General features: G+C 39.0%; 2 protein-coding genes across 2 annotated transcripts in view; both read left to right on the top strand.

Annotated features, from left to right (window-relative positions):
* PCSK6 (proprotein convertase subtilisin/kexin type 6) overlaps nucleotides 1–7472 on the top strand; it is a 62545-nt gene extending 55073 nt beyond the window's left edge. Inside the window, exons 18-20 of the mRNA XM_015811850.2 lie at nucleotides 1095–1218; nucleotides 3189–3301; nucleotides 5734–7472. Of these exons, the coding sequence (XP_015667336.1) occupies nucleotides 1095–1218; nucleotides 3189–3301; nucleotides 5734–5831 (335 nt within the window). The 3' untranslated portion in view covers nucleotides 5832–7472. The remainder of the gene's footprint in view (nucleotides 1–1094; nucleotides 1219–3188; nucleotides 3302–5733) is intronic.
* A 6600-nt stretch (nucleotides 7473–14072) lies between these two features.
* Nucleotides 14073–21689, top strand: SNRPA1 (small nuclear ribonucleoprotein polypeptide A'). The gene is made up of 9 exons (XM_015811849.1): nucleotides 14073–14217; nucleotides 16160–16307; nucleotides 16483–16561; nucleotides 17659–17705; nucleotides 18541–18643; nucleotides 19485–19564; nucleotides 19962–20037; nucleotides 20909–21002; nucleotides 21443–21689. Exons 1-9 carry the CDS (start codon nucleotides 14136–14138, stop codon nucleotides 21499–21501), a joined length of 768 nt encoding a protein of 255 aa, XP_015667335.1. The 5' UTR covers nucleotides 14073–14135; the 3' UTR covers nucleotides 21502–21689.
* Nucleotides 21690–22692: the final 1003 nt, after the last annotated feature.

Raw genomic sequence — 22692 nt, 5'->3', positions numbered from 1 at the left:
AGAACAGCAGATAATTAAAGAGGGGGGTCATCCTACTGTCAACCAGAGTCCTCCTGCCTTCAGAGAATCAATTCGGGGTGGTTTTTTTTTCCCTAGTGTGAAGGGGAACTTCTCACCTCCCACTCAAACACTATTCTCCAAAATTATTCTTGGCCCTGTCATATATATGTGACATAGGTCTTTCTACTTGGTATCATCTTCTTGCTCACTCCAACCCTTGACCCCGTCCTCCAGATCTGCTAAGAGTAGCACTTGCCAGCTTTTCATTGCATTCCTCTGGTGTGAAATAAAGCTGTTTTCAGAGTTTCTTTGCCTGCAGATGAGAAACTAAAAAAAGTCTTCTTTCTGTTTGGAAAAAATGGCAACGGTTGTGGCTTATGCTACATTTTGATGTTATCCCACCAAAAATGCCTAGGCTGTTCATGGATGCACCTTCTTTTTAAAGAATGAATGTCTCACAGAGGGATACTTCTTGGCCACCAGTGGGACAGAGGGTCATATCAAAGCATATCAAATGGGAGAATCATATCAAAGCAACCTAGAACCAAGGAGAAATTTCCTAACGGTGAGAGCAATCAACCCGTGGAATAGCTTGCCTCCAGAAGTTGTGAGTGTACCACCATTGGAGGCTTCAACCATTTGTCTGAAATGGTCAGATAGAGTCTCTTGTTCGAGCAGGGATTTGGACTAGAAGATCTCTAAGGTCCCTTCCAACTCTGTTATTCTATGTTCTATTTCTGCATAGTTCTAAAGCAGGGGTCCTCAACCCCCAGTCCGTGGACCGGCACCGGTCACGGCATGCCAGCAACCGGTCCACACAAACAAGCAAAGCCCCATCCACGGGATACAGGCAACACACAAAACCACGCATCCTCTAATCCACGGAAAAACCTCTCTCCATGATGCCCAAAAGGTTGGGGACCTCTGTTCTAAAGAATCTAGCAACTCCTACTCAGAATCGCTTTGCAGAGCGAGACGAGTGGCATATACATTTAATAAATAAATAAATAAAATTCCTCCCCCTTACCCACCCCTCACTTTGCACCTGCAACTTTCCTGACTGGAGAACCATGTTTTCCCCCCATGATCCTTAGGGCCAAGCCATGAAGAATGTCTCCAGTGCGCCAGGAAGCTCCACGAATGGAGGTGTGTCTCGACATGTGGAGAAGGCTATTACCAGGACGAGCGGCTGGGATCACCGTTTAGAGTCTGCCGAAGGTAATTATCTGCTTTGGCAGCCTGTTGCGGAGGCATTTATAAAAATGGTCTGGGAGTGAGCTGGAACCCTTGCTGTGTAATCTGCTCTGACATGCTGCACACATAAATCTTCTGTCTTGACGCTCCGATGTTGTGAGGTTTACGGAGGGAGGAAAAAAAAACAAAAACAAGACCCTTAACTTCTTGGATATTTCCACAAGAAGGCCATTTAGAGCTCCTTCTGCAAATTTGGAATCTTGATTTTCCTTCTGGCCAGTTCCCCCCACCTGCTCGTCAGTTTGATTTTGGCCCTCCTTAACTTCCTGCAACATCTGCTCCCCGAACAAAAGATGCAGGTGGAGGGAGGCGCTAGGCTGCTAAGGGATCTTTTATGAAATGTTTTCCTCTACAAAGGATAACGCTCAGGGGGTTTGTGTCTTTAAAATTCCCATTTTCAGGGCCCAGAAGAAAAAAAACCCGAGAAGCTTAATCAGCACCTGGCTTGCAAATCTGGATGTTGGAATCCCAACCGTTTGGTAGAGTAATGGTGCTTGGGAAAGACCATGGGAGATTAGGCAAAGAGAGGCTGCTAAGGAAATGGTCAGATAAGAAACAGCAGAGCCCACTGCTGCGTAATGGGTGGAGAAAAAGACTCTCAAGAAACCCTCCCTAGTATCTCAGGGGGAGGTGGTGGTACGTTCATACTTGCAAGTTTCTGCCAATGTAGTTTTACTATAAAATAGAATTGGTGCATCTTGTTGAGATTCCTATCTGCTTTCTCCTGCAAGGCCAAGAGGTAAGACATCAGGTTGGGAAAGCTGGTGTAGACAGAAGGAACTGGTTTGCTTTAAAGTAGCTTCTATTTTTTAATGGGGCATATAGGTAGAGCCGTGGTGGCGCATTGGTTAGAATGCAGTATTGCAGGCAAATTCTGCCCACTGTCAGAAGTTTGATTCCTGACCGGCTCAAGGTTGACTCAGCCTTCCATCCTTCCGAGGTTGGTAAAATGAGGACCCAGATTGTTGGAGGCAAGAGGCTGACCCTGTAAACCGCTTAGAGAAGGCTGTAAAGCACTATGGGATAGTATATAAGTCTAAATGCTATTGCTATAGATCTGGGTGCTGAATTGTGTGCAGCTGGATACTTCCATTACCAACACATTTTTCTAACTAAAATTACCATTACAAATCATTTTATTAAAGCAAACAAACTCAAACACAGATGTGTAAACTTCTTTACTTTTATCAAAATAGGTCCTATTCTGGAAATTCAGCCCCCCAAAATATTTCATTCCTGATCTGAAAGCTGCCTAAATACTTAGCCTAACTGATTCAGGTTTCTCGGAATATTCTCTTTTTTAAAAGTTGTATCAGAAAGTAGAAAACTTACTTAAGTCAGTATCAGAAGAAAGAGCACCTTGAATTTTAGAAATTTCTGACTGGGTTTCTATACTGATGCAAGCCAAAATATGATTTAAACTTCTTTTGACTGCTCGTTGTTTAAACTCAGCCACTTATTCATTCAATAAACTATAATTAAGCCAACCATATTTTATTGCAATGATTGAACCTAGCCTTTATCCAGATAAAGACAGAGACACAAATAATAGTCAAAAATATATGTAATGTATAGACGAATAATAGGTGGAATTATGAAATGGGTATCAGTTAGTCTTTGTTCATTGTTCTTCTAGGAATATGTAACGTATTATTTGAATAACCTAGTTTTTTTAATAAACCACAGTGATTGGGTTCAATATGCTAAGCAAAAATTAACTAGCATGGCTCTGAACTGTATAATGCGGTTTATATTTGCTTAGCATGCACAAACCTAACCATTACACTTTGGTTTGTGCTTTAGTTTGTTGCATAACCCAACCAATGGTGGCTTATTGAACAAACCGCAATTAAAGCAATGTGTGATTTCACACCCGTCCTTAAATTAAAATGATATGTCTCACTAGTTATCAAATAGTTATCTTTTATTGTCAGGTGTGAAGATAACTGCTTAAGTTGTGATAGCTCTGGGAGAAACTGTTCCAGATGTAAAGAAGGATTTTATCTGCTGAGTGGCACGTGCATTGCTAGTGACAGATGTCACAATGGTATGTATTTTTAATGGATTTTTAGCAAATGAAACAGTGTCTGTTGGGCATGTGGCTACAGGTAGTGGAATGTAAGAGTAAGAGTAGCCATAAGAGGAGACATTTTGAAAGGGGTCTAGGAAAACTCAGCACGGCCAACTCACCGTGGCCAACTTGAGCAGCTTGAGCCAGGGGGCTGGACTAGAAGACCTCCAAGGTCCCTTCTAGCTCTATTCTATTCTAATTCTAACTCACTGCAGGACAACTTGCCGTGGGACAACTTGCCACAAGGCATGTGTACCACTAATATCAAGGAAATGGTGGAACAGAATCATTAAAGAAAAGAGGGAGAAAATGAAATGGGAACAACAAAACTTAACATATTTTTTAATTTTTTTTTTAAATACTTAAATTGAATGTTGAATTGTCCCACAGCGAGTTGTTCCATGGTGAGCTGGCCTCGGTGAGTTATCCCCTTCCCTTTTGAATGTGTGGGGTTTGGTGGTGAACAACAGGCGGGGGGGAAGAATGCTGCAGTTCGAACAGAATCAGAGGTTTAGTATCAAAATGAAGAGCAGATTAAGAGGGGGGGGGAATGAACTGGGGCTATAAGAATTGCCAGGCCATTACTAGATCTGCATGCCTCCATTTCCCCAGACTCTCATCCTTTTCTTCAACCAGATGCTCCTCATTCTTTTTCTTGCGTGCATCGAAGAGGAAGGCAATTTTAACTGCTTTTGTGGCTGAAGTTTGCTATTTATGGAATATATAGTGAAGCTCACTGGGATTAAATTGGGGTCAGGGGCACGGATGGAGAAGAATTAGTGATGTGAAAGCAAGCAGGTAGAGCTAGCAGCGCAACTTGTTTTGATGTCAGTCTGTCCTGAGCTGCTGCTGCAGCTTCTGAAGGACGAGGGGAATCATTTGCATATTCAAAGCCACACAAGACATTAAATGTCAATTGCTCATTCTTAAATACAGTCCCTTTTTGCAGACTTGAGGGGCTGGTAGTCCATTTGAGTGATTAGAATCATGCTGCCGCAGTTAGGAGGAATCTGCATTTTATTTTTTTACCCCACCTTCACTGCTGGGCTGGGTGGATAGAGTGATTATATTTCAACCTGCTGCACTTGCTTTGTAGTTTTTGTAATGCTGCAATATAATTATTCTACGGGAGGCACCCGTAGCTCAGTAGGTAGAGCATCTGCTTTGTGTGCAGAAGGTCTAGTAGTTCAAGCCCTGGTTAACCCAGTTGCTCTCCGGAAGCCTGACAACTGTGATGAGAACGTGTAGACCAAAATGAACTCATTAGGGCACCTTTGATCGTGTATTTTCACTTCTTAAGTGGTGGGATCCCATCAGACCTTCTGAGAACAGTAGGAACTCATTTGCACTATGCCCGCTTTTGACATTATTCAGTGAAATGTCAGTCCCTCATCTTACGTTTTTCTGTTGGAGGGAGGCACAATGTTTTTCAGAGACTGCTGGCTGCCCTTGGCCTCCGAATGGTGTGCTGGAGATGTGTTCTGACAATTAGACAAAGATAGGACCAGACGATAGATAGATAGATAGATAGATAGAGAGAGAGAGAGAGAGAGAGAGAGAGAGAGAGAGAGAGAGAGAGAGAGAGAGAGAGAGAGAGAGAGAGAGAGAGAGGGAGAAGGAATTTTGCATTGTTATATTTACCCTAAACCCTGTTCACATGTTTGCTCCCCAAATGTTTAATGATATTCCTTCTATCAACTTAAAAATGATCGTTGGCTGGTGACTTGGGTGGAACTTTGAAAGATTGGAGGGGGGGGAAGGGTTGGGACCCTACACTTCCTTCCTATTCCATGGTTTTCTTAAGCTAGAACAACCTCAGAATATATACAAAGTTTGGCCAGGGGTGGGAGGGTGGTGCTCAACTTACGACTATTCATTTAATGACCATTTAAAGTGACAGCGGCCTTGAAAGAAGTGACTTACGCCCGTTTCTCACACTTATGACCGTTACGACATCCCCACGGTCAGGTGATCAAAATCCGCCCACTTGGCAACTGGCATGTATTTATGGCGGTTGCATGTCCCCAGAGTCACGTGATCACCTCTTGCGATCTTCTGACAAGCGAAGTCAAGGGGGATGCCAAATTCACCTAACAACCGTGTTACTACGGTAACTGAACAAGTGTAATGATTTGCTTAGCAGGTCATAAAGTGGGGCAAAATTCACTTGAGAACTGCCTTGATTAGCAACAAAAATTTGGGGGGGTCAATAGTGGTCTTAAGTTGAGGAACACAGATGTCTTTTGAAAAAATAGACGTTAAAATAATGGGACACTGTGTTCCTTTTAGTTCGTCCATCAGAATAGGTTTTTTTTTTCCTACTCTTATAAATCCTGGTTGTTCAACGGAAATGCTAATCTAATTTCTCCCTTCATGCTGTTTCCTTTTTTTTTTCAAACCTCCCCCAGGTGACGAGGTGTTCTGTGAGATGGTGAAATCCAATAGGTTATGTGAACGCAAGCCATTTATACAATTTTGCTGTCGGACATGCTTATTGGCTGGCTAAGCCAGCATTTAATATCTGCCATCTGGAACTCCTAATGTGCCAGTTTCTTCCAGCAAAGTTTCCTTTTTTTTTTCTTTCTTTTTTTCTTTTCCCTTTTCCACTCCTATTCCCACCCTGGTCCTAACCTTCATCTAATGCTGGCTTCAACCTCAGCTTGCGACTCAGATTCTTTCACCGTCGTCGGCACGTTTGGTCCCTACAGCATACCTCAACTAAAGTCCTAGACAGCGTGATCGCTTTGTTTGCTGCATCTTGACCAAAAGCCAATACGTAAATAAAAGGGCCAATGGCAATAGGAATCCTTCTCGGGCATGTCTTGCGAGTAGTCTCAGCTTCTTCGCTCATGCTAGCCAACTTGTCACGCTGGGTCAAAGAGGAATGCAGATGTATGTTCTTTCTGCGTTTCCCCCCAAAAAAGTGGAAAAGTCGTTTCTTCCTTCTCCCTCCTAAATCATTTAGAATAATTCACAAATGCCTAGAACACCAGCCTCAGCTCTGCATACTCGCCACCGCAACATCATGACATGATATGATTCATTGCACACCGTTGTGCTGGGAAATAGGCACATTCCCCCTTGTGTTTTGATGGTCTTAGCTTGACAGTGATCAAGTGAATTGGCAGGGGACAGTGATCCCTACTTAGCCCCAGGCATTCGTCTCCCTGTGCACTGATCTCAACAGTCAAACTCTGCTATCAATGATCAGGCGTGCTGCCTACAACTCTGATCAACTGGATTTGAAGCCATCTCTGAGAAATAACTGCTAACATGCTAGACTCATGATTGCAGACGTAGCTACAATATTCTCTCCCTGCCCCAAATAGATCTCTGAGCTTTGACAGATGGCTTTGCTTCTCTTACCATATCTCGCCAGCACAATCTTCCTAAAAAAATAGAAGGTGTGTGTGTGTGTGTGTGTGTGTAAGAAAAATGACAACTCAGTGATTTCCAGGAGGCAAACCTTCCCAAAAGGTGCTTCATTTTTTAGCGCGTCGAGAAGGAGAGAACCGAAAAACAGCCAATTCTACCAAAATCACAGTGAACAGAACAACACATCTGAATGTATTCGCTATACATAAATATATATATATGATATAATATAATATATATATTATAGTTTGTCATGTGGTGTTTATATAATTGTGTTAAGATATATTTGACTATGTGGTCTTACAGATTTTTTTAAAAAAAGAAGTAACTTATAATGCAGTCATTGCCTTCATAGAATTTTTTAATTATTTTCTACAGGGACATAACCTTTTTTTAAAGAAATATTACTTAAACATTGCCCTCCTTTATAATGGCTGTCTTTGTAAGCATCGACAGAGCTGTTTCTTTGTATTCAGACATATGTAAACAACTGTTGGTTTTTTTTCTTATACAGTACTAGCTGTTCTGACTCTCATTTTTAATAAGTTGAACCCTCCAGCCTGTGAAACGTGAAATTAGCAGTAAAATGTTAATTGGCAATCTGACAAAGTGGGTTTTCAAAATTTTGGGATGGGGGAGAATGGGAAAAGAAAAATTAATTGGTGTGTTCATACTGCTTGAACCCATGTACTGTCAAACTGGTGGAATGAATATTGAAAACCGAGGTAGTGTTTTATGATAAGCTGGCAAAATGACAACATGAATAAAATATTTATAGTCCCCATCAATTACTACGTATTTATTTCATGCTACTAAAGTACAGTTTATCCTTTTATTATGTAGAACGTCCTATGTCTTGTAATCGTTTATAATATTTTGGGGAGAGACCAAAATATACATATTGCTAAGTAGCCCATGAGTAAAAATTCCCTGGGTGCAAAATGCAACTTTTTTTATTATTATTAGGCTACAACACACCCTTTTGGTAGACAAAAGTCCCACAACACAGTTTGGAGTATGTCTAATAAATCATGTGGATGATTTTACCTAATTTGGGTAATGAAACATCTGCAAGAAAACAACCAAGCTCAGAGAGCACCAAGGACCCCTCAATTGTTCTATCTCAGGGGTAGTCAACGTTGGCTCTTTTATGACTCTTGGACTTCAATTCCCAGAATTCCTGAGCCAGCTTAGCTGGCTCAGGAATTCTGGGAGTTGAAGTCCACGAGTCATAAAAGAGCCAATGTTGACTACCCCTGTTCTATCTACTTGTACGTACATTTCAAAATGCAGAGATGAACAAGGCAACCCAGATCCTTTTTTTAAAAAACAGACCATCTCTAAGATGGAATGAGCTGTGATCCAGAAAACTTACTCGGACATTTTTTTCCCCCTCTCCTCATACCAATTTCACCATGGATAGACATGGCCCATCTTCAGTGATCCCATTAGTTCGCTCCAGCTGTCACGGTCTTTCTGATTTGAGAAATGAGAGGATTAAAAAGAGGAAGTTGCTGAATGGGAATAAGCCTCATGGAGAATTCAAAACCCGTTTTGCACTGTGAGATGGGATCTGTTGGTTAGTTGGGTCATTTTCCTGCTGGCAGATTTCCTTGTGAAGGTGGTGGACAAGCAACGGGCAAGAACAGATAAGGGAGACAGTTGAACTTTTCTCTTGTGACCTCTTGGTATTTTCTTCACATGTTGCGCCAACCATCAGGAGCTCTGTTTGAGTTGATGTAGCATGTCCTCTGAATTCTCCCATTGTGGTTTACAAGTTGTGGTTTATGTCTTAGCATGACTGAACCCAATTGTTTAGACCAGTGGTTCTCAACCTTCCCTTCACCGCAGACCCCCTTTTAAATACCTTTTGTGGCCATGAACCATGGCCCCGGCCCCCCAAGACTTGACTCAAGATTTAAATCATAATATTTCTTCAAGGCCTTGTGGACCCCCTGTGACGACATCATGGGGTCTGCAGAGTCCCAAACTCTAGTAGGGAAATGACTAGATAAGAAATTATAAAGTTAATTTGCTCTGTGACTCATCACTGTAACAATTATAATAGAATGCCCTCAAAATGTTTAATTTTGCAGTGTCCGCCAGTCCCTGCCAGCAGGAAAGAAATGTCAGTACACAATAAGCAAATAACACAGGGGTAAAAGTTTAAATGGGTTCTGACTTTTCCTCATGAGTAAATGCTCGTGCCCAGCTCTAATGAATAAAGAAAGTTGAACTGTATAATGGTTTCTACCAGAGCAATCCCAGACTCCCCCCCATGTTCAGAGTAGGCCCATTAAATTCACAGGGACTTTCTTCCTGGTAAAATGGATATAGCAACTTTCCCAGCCAGCGCAGATTTTCGAGTTGTGGAATTAGGGTTGCCAGGTGTCCACTATTTGAGTGGACAGTCCACTTTTTTCACATTATGTTCACTATTTTTTTTTCCACAAAATAGTGGACATTTTTTTTTATTCAAAAGCTTTACGATGAAATGGTACGTAATCTAAAGCTGTACAGTCTACTTTTTTTTACTACTTAACCCCACCCCACCCCCCGCTTGTCCGCTATTTTTTGGAAGCAGACCTGGCAACCCTAGTTGTGGTGGCAGAGAATTAAAAGAAGGTTTAATTTAGCCGAAGCATCAGCTGACCTCTCAAACAATAAAACGACATTTAAACTCTCTGTGGAAGCAAAACACCTGCTCAGAAATGGTGAGTCAGATTGGTGCCTCAAACCAATAGAACTTTTGAAACAGAAAAATCCAGACTTTTCCTGGCTTGTATATAGACAAATTCAAGAGAGATGGCGAATTGATAAAAAAAACTGTTTTGTCCATGGAAGATGGGAATTTTTTGAAACAAGTAAGGGACGATGCTAAAGGACATATCAGAAGGATATATAACGTTTTATTAGAATTGGATTCAGAAACTGAGCTAGTTANGGATGACTTAGTTTTTACATTGTCTCAACCAATTGAGTCATTGGAATCTTTGTTGCAAGTGCTGCATCAATATGGCAAGGTGGCTGGATTTAGAATTAATGTTAACAAGACTAAAATTCTTACAAAGAATATGATGGCCAAAGACAAAAATCAACTTACGCAAATATCAGGTTTTGAAGTGGTTAGTAAAGTCAAGTACTTGGGAATTTTTTTGTCCTCCTCTAACATGAAACTTTACCAGAATAACTATGAAAAATTGTGGAAATCAGTACAAAAAGACTTATTAATGTGGAAAAAACTTCAGTTTTCTTTGCTGGGTCGTATTGCGGCCATCAAAATGAACATCTTACCTAAGTTTCTTTTTTTATTTCAGATGATACCTATTTTAAAAAATGAACTTAATCTGAAAGAATGGCAAAGAGATTTGAACCATTTCATCTGGGAAGGCAAGAAAGCCAGGGTTAAATTTAAGATTATCCAAGACATTAGAGAACGTGGAGGACTTAAAGCACCAAATCTGACACTTTATTATGATTCTTGTGCATTAACATGGATGACGGACTGGATTAATTTGTCTAACAAAAGGATATTGAATGTTGAAGGATGGAATTTGTACTTTGGGTGGCATGCCTATCTTTTTATGCAAAAAAAGATTGATAAAACTTTTAGAAATCATATAATAAGGGCTGCTTTGTTAAGAGTTTGGCAAAAGTATTTTTCTAAGTTTGATATTAAACTTCCAACTTGGGTGATACCATCACATATTTTTTTGACTATACCTAGATTTGTGGTGATGGAGGCGCCATCTTATAAAGACTTGTTATATCAGAGTCCTAGTGGTAATTGGTGCCTCAAATCAATAGAACTTTTGAAACAGAAAAATCCAGACTTTTCCTGGCTTGTATATAGACAAATTCAAGAGAGATGGCGAATTGATAAAAAAACTGTTTTGTCCATGGAAGATGGGAATTTTTTGAAACAAGTAAGGGACGATGCTAAAGGACATATCAGAAGGATATATAACGTTTTATTAGAATTGGATTCAGAAACTGAGCTAGTTAAAGACTGTATGATTAAATGGGCTCAAAATATAGGAGAAACAATATCTATGGACACTTGGGAGTTGATATGGGTGAGAAATGTGAAATTTACGCAAGCTCAAAACCTACGTGAGAATTTTTACAAAATGTTTTATAGATGGCACATGGATCCTGCAACTATGTCTCGCATTTATGAGAATTATGAATCCAAGTGCTGGAGGTGTGGACAACAAGATGCAACTTTTTTTCATATGTGGTGGACTTGCAAGGTTATTAAGGCCTTTTGGATAAAATTGTGGTGGAACTTACAGCAAATTTTTAAAAGAAGAATTNTGCCTCAGTTGTTTCTCCTAGGTATCATACAAAATTTGGATGTAAAAGAAACGAACTTGATGTTGTATTGCTTAACTGCTGCCCGTTTGTTGATAGCTCAAAATTGGAAGAGTAAAGTTCTACCTACAATGGAGGACTGGAGATTGAAGGTTTCGTATCTTGCTGAAATGGCAAAGATTTCGGCTTATTTGAAGAATCACTCAAACGAACAATTCTTATTAATATGGAGAAGATGGATTGTTTATATTCAAAAAAAGCATAGAATGGTGGAATATAACTTAGGTTTTTAGTTAACTTGTTTTTTTTATATATATATTTCACCTACTTATGTAGAATAATATTTTGTGGAGTTAGGGATATTAATAGTAGTTTACTTTTATTTGAATAGCATCCTGGGATTAGGTTTGGGAAGTCCGGGGGGGTGGGGGGTGGGGGGTGGGGCTTTTTTATAGCATTGTGATATACCTGTGATGTTTTTTTTATGATGAAAATAATAAAAATTTATACTTGAAAAAAAAAAAATGGTGAGTCAGGCTGTAAGAGTCAGAGAAAAGGGTTTGCAAAAAATGGACGGACTCTTTCCTGAGGCTCAGCGTGCTGTGCAAACACGGCCTCTGGCTTAGCATAATGTTTAGTTTATAACAGCCTGAAAAGTAAATGAGAGTTCAGTACATTCGGTGAACTTGCAAATTGCCTAATAGAATCTGGGCTATGTTGAATAATGGATGCAGCATGTTTTGGACTCTAAATCTTTGGCATCCTTTGCATGTTTCAGCCCTGTCCTATTTGATTATGCTGTGGAGACTCCCAGTATGAGGCAAACGGAAGACGCCTCCTTGTTTACTCAGAAGTAAATGCTACTTTCAACAGCACTTCCGCCTTGCTTTGTACAGAGGTTCTCGATTTACAGCAGTTCATTTAGTGACTTTTCAAAGTCACAACGGCACTGAAAAAATGTGACTTAATGACCATTTTTCACACGACAGTTGAAGCATCCCCATAGTGAGGGGATCAAAATTCAGGTGACCCTTGCAGTATCCTGAGCTCTTGTGATTCCCCCTTTGTGACTTCTGACAACCGGATTCATTTAACAACCGTGTTACTAACTTAACAACTGCAGTGATTCACTTAACAACTGTGGCAAGAGAAGGTCGTAAAATGGAGCAAAACGCATTTGACAAAGGTCCCACTTAACAACAGAAATGTTGGGCTCAATTGTTGCCATAAGTCAAGGACTATCTGTATAAGGATTGTTGTTAAATGTATTCATCAGAGCTCGGAGATGGAAGTTTAAGGCCAAACATGACTTAATTTGAGGGGATTTCAAAGAGAGGAAAACAGCAGGGCTGGCAAAAATTGGTAGATGCCACTGGAATAATTAATCTTTGGAAATGAGCCATGTCCCTAGCTTTCCATAAGTTAATCAAATATCACGTATTATATGCCTCCTGGATATCTGTGAGGCTCCCCTTTTAAAAGTTCCTTTTGTATTGACTTTTCTCATGCGTGGTTATTTATGAAATATGATATTATGAAAGCGGGAGTCTATAAATTTGGGTAATAAATAATACATAAATAAACCAGTTGATTGATAGGACTAAGCAAGCTCAATTATTATTATTTTTTAATCAATTTTGGGCTGAGTATGGCGCACGGGCTGGTGTTTTCCTAATAATTTATTTCTTGGCAAAAGCTGACTCTTAGGTGTCCACCAAAATTTGTGTTTTTCACCAGATTATCTATTTGCCTGCATCTATTTTATCTTCTATCCATCTATCATCTCTGGGTGTGTAAAACGTTTTTCTTATTACATATGTAGTTAGTTATGAAGTGGACGCTTGGCATAAATTTTTCTGATGCTAGTATGCCACCTCGTGGTCTCCAGTGACAGGCACATAAGATTTAAAACCAGTTGTTGCAGTTCAGAAGGTGTCCAAGGAAGGAGAAAATATTAATTCTACTGATATATAGCTTTTTTTCCTTCTTGGTTTCCTTCCAGCAAGCTTAGAATAGAAAATGTGAGCTTTTTCCCCAGTAAACACAATAGATGATAGATGAGAGAGAGAGAGAGAGAGAGAGAGAGAGGCAGAATTGCCCTAAGCCAGAAGCAATGGATGAACTTTCAACATTTGACAAACCTAAAAAAAAGAACATTAGAAATGCCAGATCAATCCATTTTCCTCCAGTAATAATGCAATACACGTCTGAAATAAAAATCATTAACATTGCATACATGCATACATACAGAGAGCACCGGCAATAATGCCTGTTGTATGTCAACAATATTTATATACAGTAACTGTAATTTTTATCTTTTAAAAAGTTATTTGGAGAGGACCTATGAACAGTGGGAAAGCAATCACGTTATACCATTACACAAAAATACACATCCAAGGTTTCCAACAATTGTTTGCATTTTATATTATAATAACTTTAATTATTTCTAGGTATATTGAGAGTCCTTTCACATTTGTTTTTTTTAAATCTGCAAGAAATATTTTTCATGACCAACCCTCCCTTCTTTTTTTGCAAATGAAAAAAAGAATGAGAAGTGTGACAGTGTTTTAAATGTTTGCAAGTTATCTTGATTGGGAGCTGCCGATCTGTGGCTAATTAAACGTTTTAAATAAATAAAACCTTCAATATCTGGTAAATCATTTTAAGAGAAGGTCTTGGTGGAGTCATTGTGCCACACTTTCAAAAAACGCTCATTAAATTCTCATTGGGCCTCGTTAAGGCATCTTCTGTGGACATAGCAATGATGTTTTGCCACCTATGAATTTCCATTATATTTGTATTTGTATTTATATTTATTTAACATTTATCGGGAGGGTATCACAGCATTTTCCCCAAAGCTGCAAAGCAAAAGCAACGCCAAACCCCGCCCCCTTGAGAAGAGGCGAGCCTTCCACGCCGATAGCGTCAGCGTTACCATGGCGACGGAGCAGCCCCGCGCAAAAAAAGCCTTGGGCGCTCGATAACTCGGCTTTCGGCTCTGGCCGCTCGGTAACTCAACTCCGCGGGCTGCGTCGAGCGCGGCCGCGACGCATGCGCACTCCGTTCAAGTGCACTTTCGGCGGCGGTGCGTGCTTTGCGGAGGCCGCCGAGGAGGGAGAAGATGGTGAAGCTGACGGCGGAACTCATCGAGCAGGCGGCGCAGTACACCAGCGCCGTGCGAGACCGGGAACTCGACCTCCGCGGTGAGAAGCCACCTGGGGGGGGGGGAAGGTTCTGCGTGCCGGGGCCCAGCTTGGTCCCGTTCCGCGTAGTAGGCCCGGGCTCCTGAGCTTCCCTTGCAAAGCGCTTTCCGAACGGGATGGTGGCCGCCGAGGGTCTAACTTTACCAAAAAGCGTTAGTGGAATGTTAGCGAACAGGGGAGGAAGCGGTGCGGCTTTAGGTGCGTTTTAAGGAATAATCGCAGGACTGGCGCCGGGAGGGGGCTCCGCTTCCTGTCCTCTGGCCCTGGGGACCGTCTTTACACCCAGACCTGTTGCTCACCGTCTGTTCCAATTTGGTGTGGCCTGCAAGGATCTGCCATGGCTATCTGGGCAGCAGCAACAGCAGCAGCCTGGATTCTGATGCAGGAACAGGCAAAAGAGCAGGCTTTGGATCTTCAGGCTTGGGTCCCAAAGAGAAGGCTTGACCCTTCTGTTCTAGCACGGATATTTTATTTATTTAGAGAATTTATATAGCTGCCCACTCACTTTCAATGACTCCAGGCGGCTTACAAGAAAGTAAAGCACTGATGATGGAATAGAATAGAATATTAGAATAGAATAGAATAGAATAATAGAATATTAGAATAGAGTATTGGAATAGAGTAGAATTTTTGTTATTGTTGTTAATTGCGAAGTCGTGTCCAACCCATCGTGACCCCAGGGACAACGTTCCTCCAGGCCTTCCTGTCCTCTACCATCTTCTGGAGTCCATTGAAGCTCAGGCCTCCTGCTTCAGTGACTCCCTCCAGCCACCTCCTTCTCTGTCCTCCCCTTCTTCTCTTGCCCTCCATCTTTCCCAGCATCAGGCTCTTCTCCAGTGAGTCCTTCCTTCTCATTAGGTGGCCAAAGTATTTGAGTTTCAACTTCAGGATCTGGCCTTCTAAAGAGCAGTCAGGGTTGATCTCCTCTAGAGAATAGAATAGAATAATAGAATAGAACAGAATAGAATCATGGAATGGAATGGCTGGAAGGGACCTTGGAGGTCTTCTAGTCCAACCCCCTGCTCACTTTGGGCAATGAAGCCTCTGCAAGGAGGCTCAGAGAGAATCAAGGACCCCCCACTTTCTGTTTTATCCTTTTTCCTGGCTCCTTAGATAAGATAACCTTTATAGTCATTTTTTACTATGGGCACACTGGCACACATTAAAAATGAAATTCTGTTGCCTGCTCTCAGAAGTGTACACTTACGTAAGACACATATGGACATGCTATATACATACATGTGTATGTATATAAGCCCTTACGTATAAATGCAAATAAATATTAATCACTGGCCATCTTGAATACACTGCAGAAAGAGAAAGTTTGAGAGTTCACAGAGATGGCCTTAAGTGAAAAATGCATTGTGTGGTTTGGCTGTAATCATCATGGGTGATAAGCTCTGGATCATGCTGGAAGCATTCAGGGGACCCTGCCTGTTATTGGTGGGCCAGATTTTGTGTACTTTTTCCTCTAACAGGTCTATAAAAACAAATTTGTTGATTATTGCTGATTGATTCATTCACTTTATAAACAATCTTAAGTTAATAGGAGTCTAGAAGTTTACAAGTAAGTTAAAAAGCATAGATCTTTTGTTTTTGGTTCCCAACATTTGTTAAGGTATGGTTTTCTTTTGTTACAAATATTGATAATGCTGTTTTTCATATACGATGGTTTTAGATCTAAAACCATTGAATAGCTTTATTTCAATAGGTAAGTATAAAGTCATAGAATGCTGTTTCAAAATGTTTCCTTCTATCAGTGGCCTGTTGCCATTCACTCTTGCAGACTCCCCACATTCTCTTGTGAATGTGCTCCATTTTACCAGGCCTTGTCAGATTTGTTGTAAGAAGTGCAGCAATGATAGTGGGCTGTTAAATGTTGATCAGATGTGTGCTCAGAATACGTATCTTTATATTTTTATATTGCTCTGTGTTTTATCAGGATACAAGATTCCTGTAATTGAGAATTTGGGCGCCACATTGGACCAGTTTGATACTATTGATTTCTCGGACAATGAGATCCGGAAATTGGATGGCTTTCCATTGCTGAGGAGATTAAAAACATTGCTGATGAATAACAACAGATTAAGGTGAGTGTATTTCCAGCCACAATTTTGAGGCCTGGAGTGTCTTAACTATAAATTTTAGATTGCTCTTTATTTCTGTTGCATATCTTAATGCAAATATAAAAGCAGATGATACTTGGTAAAGAAATTCTTTTCTACCAGATTTAGTTTATTAACGCTTTATCCTCTCCTTTTCTAGTCGAATAGGTGAAGGACTAGAACAGTCTTTGCCAAATCTCACTGAACTCATCCTTATCAACAATAACATAATGGAATTGGTAAGTCAAATAAAGGAAATAAGTATCTCTTTGTGAATACTAAGGTGACCTAAAGTTTGAGACTTATATTCAGTTTTTTCTTAGTACATAAACATTCTTAAAAATTATGAACACTTTAGTTGGGCACGCATAAAACTGGGAATTGATATGGTAGTTTCTAGATGAATATGTACATCATACTAAGACATACAACTATAGATGACAAGAATATTGGCTGATTTATAAATCACTTTAAGCCAAAACCAAAATACAACCCATTTGAACCCCATCTAGGCTGAATTACATGACTAAATGTCCATATTGCTTTCTTTTGCTCTCTTTTGTTTTAATCTCAAGTACATGGGCACTGCTATTTACATATGACTTTTTCTAATAAAGGGAGAAATTGGATGCTTTTGTGTTTAATTGTATTTCCTAAGCCTTTTTTCTTAGTTTTAGTATTATTTCATTGGCTTATATAGGCTTATATATGGGTCATTAACATAAACAGCATAAGACAGAAATTCTCAAGGAAGCAGAATCGATGAAAGCAATTTCAGTTCTCACAGTCGAGGTTTACAATATTCCCCTCTTGGGGAAAGTGAAAGACAGGTCTGTTCTCTAAATGTAGTTTGACAAAAACATAGGTAAACAATTCCATTTTGTGTTTCTCTAATCTCAATCTATGTGTGTTGTTCTGCCTTGTCAATGGCTTATGTTTATATCTGCAGAACATTACTGACCATATAATGCATAAGTCTGGGAAGCTTTTCCTCATGTAATCTCCAAAAGATAATTGATTTCTTCCTTCTGGAAGAAAAAGTTAATGACTTAATCTAGTTCAGAAAGAATTCTGTGCCTCAAGCAGGCCAGATGTTTGCAGGTAGGCATTTTAAACTGTACAGTTTAGAAAGCCTAACAACATGAAACGAAGTTTTATATATATATATATATACACACACACAGTGAATACTAAACTTAAACTTTCTTAAACTAAATTGTATACATGATATATGCTTGTTCTCTACGAAACCTTGCACTTCTTGAGGCAAACAATGCACAATGTACATAACATGGTTTAAAATTAACCAAATGTCTTAAAATTTTATCTTTCTTAGGGTGATCTTGATCCTTTGGCAACTATCAAATCCCTAACTTATCTCAGGTACAAAATCTTTATTTTTTAAACCGCAGTTTCTGATTGTTGAAAAAGTGAGGCCGTTGCTACTGCTTCTTAATAACAAATGTATGTATTCACTTACCAGATTTATATTCCACTTTATTTTGCACAACTAAAGGTAGCATTCATAACCCCTCCTATTTTCTTTGTAACAACTTCTCCACTGTGAGGAAGTTGGGCTAACAGGAAAAGACTGATCCAATGCCAGCCAGCTGGTTTTTATGCTAGATTTTTTTTTTCTCAAAAAAGACTATGATCATACACGGTGAAGAAAATACAAAAAATTCACACACTTGTCACTTCTTCGGTTTTCATTGGATTTTAGATTTAAGTGGGTTTCTGTAACTGAAAGGCCAGACTGTAATTTACCAGTATTAGAATGGGGCATTTTGACCTTGTAATGTTTTATATATGTATAATACATAATGTTAATCAAGCCATATAGGGCAAACTTCTTGGTTTGTATTTGAAAAGCCATTTTTATATGTAATTGCAGTGTTTACAAAACATAAGAATTCTTGATATAATAGTAGGTTCTTTTGTACATGTAAATTTAGAACAATCTTATGGGTTTTTTTTTTAATCTGCAATCATTCATTAACAGATTGGTGTTGCAAACTCTTATCCTACTCAAAGAAGTGTTACTGCTTTTTCTTTTGGTAATTATTGTAATTGTTCAAATGTGCATTCCCCTGATCTCTGGTTTCAGGGTCACATTTTGTCTTGTAGTGTGCTTCTCTTATTAGTTCCCCGTGTTTAAATGATCTAAACACATTTTTCCTTTTGGAATTATGTGAATGTCTTCCTTTTCCCTTTTTAGTGTTTTGAGAAATCCTGTAACAAATAAGAAGCATTATAGGCTGTATATCATCCACAAAGTTCCCCAGATCAGAGTGCTGGATTTCCAAAAAGTGAAATTAAAAGTAAGTCTTCTGACACTTTTGAATGACTGTTTCCTGACAAGTATATTCATTGACTTAATTTGAGTTTTTCTCTTTAACCTAATTTTCTGGGTTAGCTTTTTGATTATGGCTGGATTGTTGCAAATGGAATTTGAACTGCAGTCTTGCAGTATGCTGGTCTTATGGAACCATACCACAAATGCAGTCATGTGGCTGGAAGTTTTAAAATGTATAGTGGTGTTCTAAATTTAAGAAGTAGTTAAGATAAAACTAGGAATTCTGGTACTGCGTGTGACCAGCATATGATGGACCAAATGAAAATTTAGAATTCATTTTAAAAATATTTTATGTTTCTTTTAAACTACAACATTTGGAGTAATTCATGCAAACTTGGTTATTCCTTCTTAGATGGTTGGAGAAAGTAAGTCACTATCAGAGCAGCCTCTAAGCCAAGGGTCTTCAAACTTGGCCCTTTTATGACTTGTGGACTTCAACTCCCAGAATTCCTCAGCCAGCCACGCGAATTCTGGGAGTTGAAGTCCACAAGTCATAAAAGGGCCAAGTTTGAAGACCCCTGATCTAAGCTAAATGACATTTCCTGTATGTTCATGTACAATTCATGTGCTACTTTTGTCAGCAGCGCATCCCTTTTTAAAATAGAAACATCCAACAAAGTACGCAGCTTTGGGGGAAGAATTGCAAGTTGAAATGCATAACGTTATTGTGCGTGTGCCCATTTATATATATATATATTATTCCTTATCCTGCAACTTGCTCTTTTTTTGGGGGGGGGGGAAACCATGCACAGTATGCTTGTTTCTGTTGATGTTGCATTAACTCTGTGTGTGTGGTGTTGCTGTAGGAGCGTCAGGAGGCAGAGAAAATGTTCAAGGGCAAGCAGGGTGCACAGCTTGCAAAGGATATTGCCAGGAGAGCCAAAACGTAAGATACGGATAACCACTTTAAACTCTTCAGAAACACCACAGGCAGATGAAAAGTTAAGATGAAGAAGAAGCAGCTGTCACTAATTAGCAGTGCCTTGCTTCATAATGCTTTAGAAGGGACAATATGATTTTGTCACCAATCTGGTGGTTCAAAATTCAAAAGTCAGCAGCTTAACCTTCATTGTACCATTAATATTTTGCTTGGGACAATGTTAAAAGGGTGGTTATTATTGAAGGGTTTCCTGCTGGTGTTTCTGAAAGAGCTATTCTTTGATTATATCAGTTTGTTAACAAAAGATAAGATACTACACTTGATTGAAATCTGGGCTTCTCTTGGGAAGTTCGAGAAGCAGTTGAAGACCTTTTAAAATTGAACTGTACGTTTCTTTCTTAAGTTTCAACCCAGGTGCCGGTCTACCTACTGACAAAAAGAAGGCTGGACCCTCCCCAGGAGATGTAGAAGCTATAAAGGTAATATTTTAAAGAAAAGGGACACTTATTTTCATGTTTGGTGGTTATGTAAGGAAGCACAGAGTTTTTGGTGTATGGTTTGGAAGTGGGTAACAGAAATGGGTATACAAAATATTCAATATAAACCTGAGACACTGTTATTAGGAATTTTTGAAAATAATGTTAGCAAAGAGGATATGTTTTTATTTACTCATGTGGTTACAGCGGCAAGAATTATATTCGCTCAAAATTGGAAAGCTATGGTGATACCTAGTAAGGAAAGCGTAATTCATAAAATTATGCATTGCGCAGAATTAGATAGGTTAACTAGAAGACTTAAAAATCAGGATGAAACGGTTTTTTGCCAAATTTGGAACAAATTTTACAGATGGTGGGGGGAAAAGCAGGAAAGTTATTGTACTGAGATAATTCAAGATTATGATTAGAGTGATGTTATTGTATAGGTTTTTCTCATTAGTAATTTATGGTAATAGTGAAATGAGATATACGTCAAATCTGTGTTACCATGTTCAATGTTTTTAATTTTTTGCTTTTCAATAAAAATTAAAAAAAAAGGTAATATGTTAATATTAAAAGGAGCCGTTAAGAAAAACTGCTCACTGGTCAAAAAACCTAGCCAGAGATTTGATATGGAAGCACATGTTGCGGTTAATTTTCGGAACTTGATTTTATTTGCAGTTATAAGCTTGTTTTTACCACTGTCGTGCATTATATAGCTTTCTCTTTGTTTTGCAGTTGACAAATACAGATTCCTTGCAAATTCATTGCCATGTTGTTACTGAAAATATTGTCCTTTATAAGCAAACCATTTGACTATTAAGTAGCTTTTAGGTTAATTTACACAATTTGACTGTTGGTGTTTCTTTTCAAGAATGCCATTGCAAATGCCTCGACTCTAGCTGAAGTGGAAAGGCTGAAAGGCTTGCTACAAGCTGGTCAAATACCTGGCAGGGACCGTAAAACTGGTAAGAAATGTTCGCTCTTCCAACATTTAGAAGGCATAGCTGACAAATTTCTTTTGAAAGAAGAGATAAGGAGAGTTTTTTTAAATTGTTTCTAGAGCAATTTAGGGTAGTTGTGTAGATAGAATGGTACATTTCAAGGCTGAGGTATTTAAATTGCCATCTCGTTGAGAATGTATTGTTTGAAATACAAAGACAATACAGAATTCAATATTTTTGGGCTACAGAGTGTGGTAATGTGTCCTTGCAACTGGACGCAGGGAAGGTCAGTACTTGGAAGTAAGTTGAACAAATTTGCTAAATTAGTATGAAATGTTGTAACTTAAATCTTTCCAAATTGGGGGGAAAAAACTGATTCAGTATTTGTTTCTTTTGTAAGAATTTGATCTTTCACATCTTTGTTCGACAGAAATAAATTGTATTTTTTATTATCTGTTAATTAGGTCCTTCGGATGAGGCTGAGGAAGAGATGGAGGAAGATACAGTTGCCAATGGATCTTAAGAAATATTTTTTTACATCTTGGATAATCTACAGTGTACTGTTGTTTGGCTGAGCTTTTTGTTCTCTCTTTCCAGATTGTTTTTTTTTTGTTGTGTTAAGAAGCAACTATGAAGATATGCAAATGGTAGTTTGTAAATTTGATACTGTACATTTGAAGTTAAATAAAGCTGCCTTTTTTTTGAAATGCATCATGCCATTGGGTGAACTTTTTACCATGTTTAAACTATATTCAACTGGATTAACAGCATAATTAAACTAGCAGTGTTAGAACTGTTGGGGTCTCCCAGCTATATATTGTGCTGATCTGTCAAAAGTGGCAAGCTGTTTGAGAATTTGTTTTTTCAGATTTACAGACTCATATTCAAATGAGATTTAATTTACTGATGATTGAAAGTAGCAAAAAAAAAGATGAAAGATGAACTGAGCAAAAAGAAAAGCAGATTAGTTACCACGCAGTGCAAATGTGGTATTAACTCTGGTGAAGTTTATATATTTAGTTGGCAGGGTTAAGACACTGGTAATAATTAAAAAAAACCCTACACTGTGACACCCAAGTTGCTGAAGTTATAATGCCATGTAGATAAGCAGGAATCATGACCACTTTGACTCCACATCTGTCAAACGGTGAAATAGACCTGTTTTACTTTGTCATGATTTTTAAAAAACTTATTATATGGCTGATGATATAAACCAAATAAGGTATATATGTTTGGATTTGTTTGTCATTGGTGTTAGGAAAGCAACTTTTGATCTGCCTCTTGCGACAATACCTAACTGAGAGCGCATCCAGGAAAGAACTGGAGTATCTGTCCTTAAAGCCCCATGCTAGTAGTCAGAACATGTGTGTATCATTCCTATAAATGTGAATATCCTGTCTTGAGAGACACCTTGGTGCACAAAATCTAATGAGATCAATAGACAAAGATGCTTTGGTTGAATCTAGACAGGCCAGTAATCCCTTTTAGAAATGTTCAGCCTATCCTGAAGAATAGGTTATGGATGAGTTCATCACATGGAAAGTATTATATTTACTACTAGCTGTACCCCGGCCACGCGTTGCTGTGGCTCAGTCTGGTAAAAGCGTGCGTTGCTTTTACGTCCAACAGATGGTGCTGTTTTTCAAAAAAAGCATGTTTTTAACCTGTCACAGGTGTGACATCTATATAATATAGGTATATAAAAACACGTGTA

The sequence above is a fragment of the Protobothrops mucrosquamatus genome, unplaced genomic scaffold (assembly GCF_001527695.2).
Source record: "Protobothrops mucrosquamatus isolate PMUCROS unplaced genomic scaffold, P.Mucros_1.0 scaffold53, whole genome shotgun sequence".
Lineage (NCBI taxonomy): Eukaryota > Metazoa > Chordata > Lepidosauria > Squamata > Viperidae > Protobothrops > Protobothrops mucrosquamatus.
The sequence above is the reverse complement of the archived record's forward strand: the minus strand, read 5'-3'. Positions and strand labels throughout refer to the sequence as shown.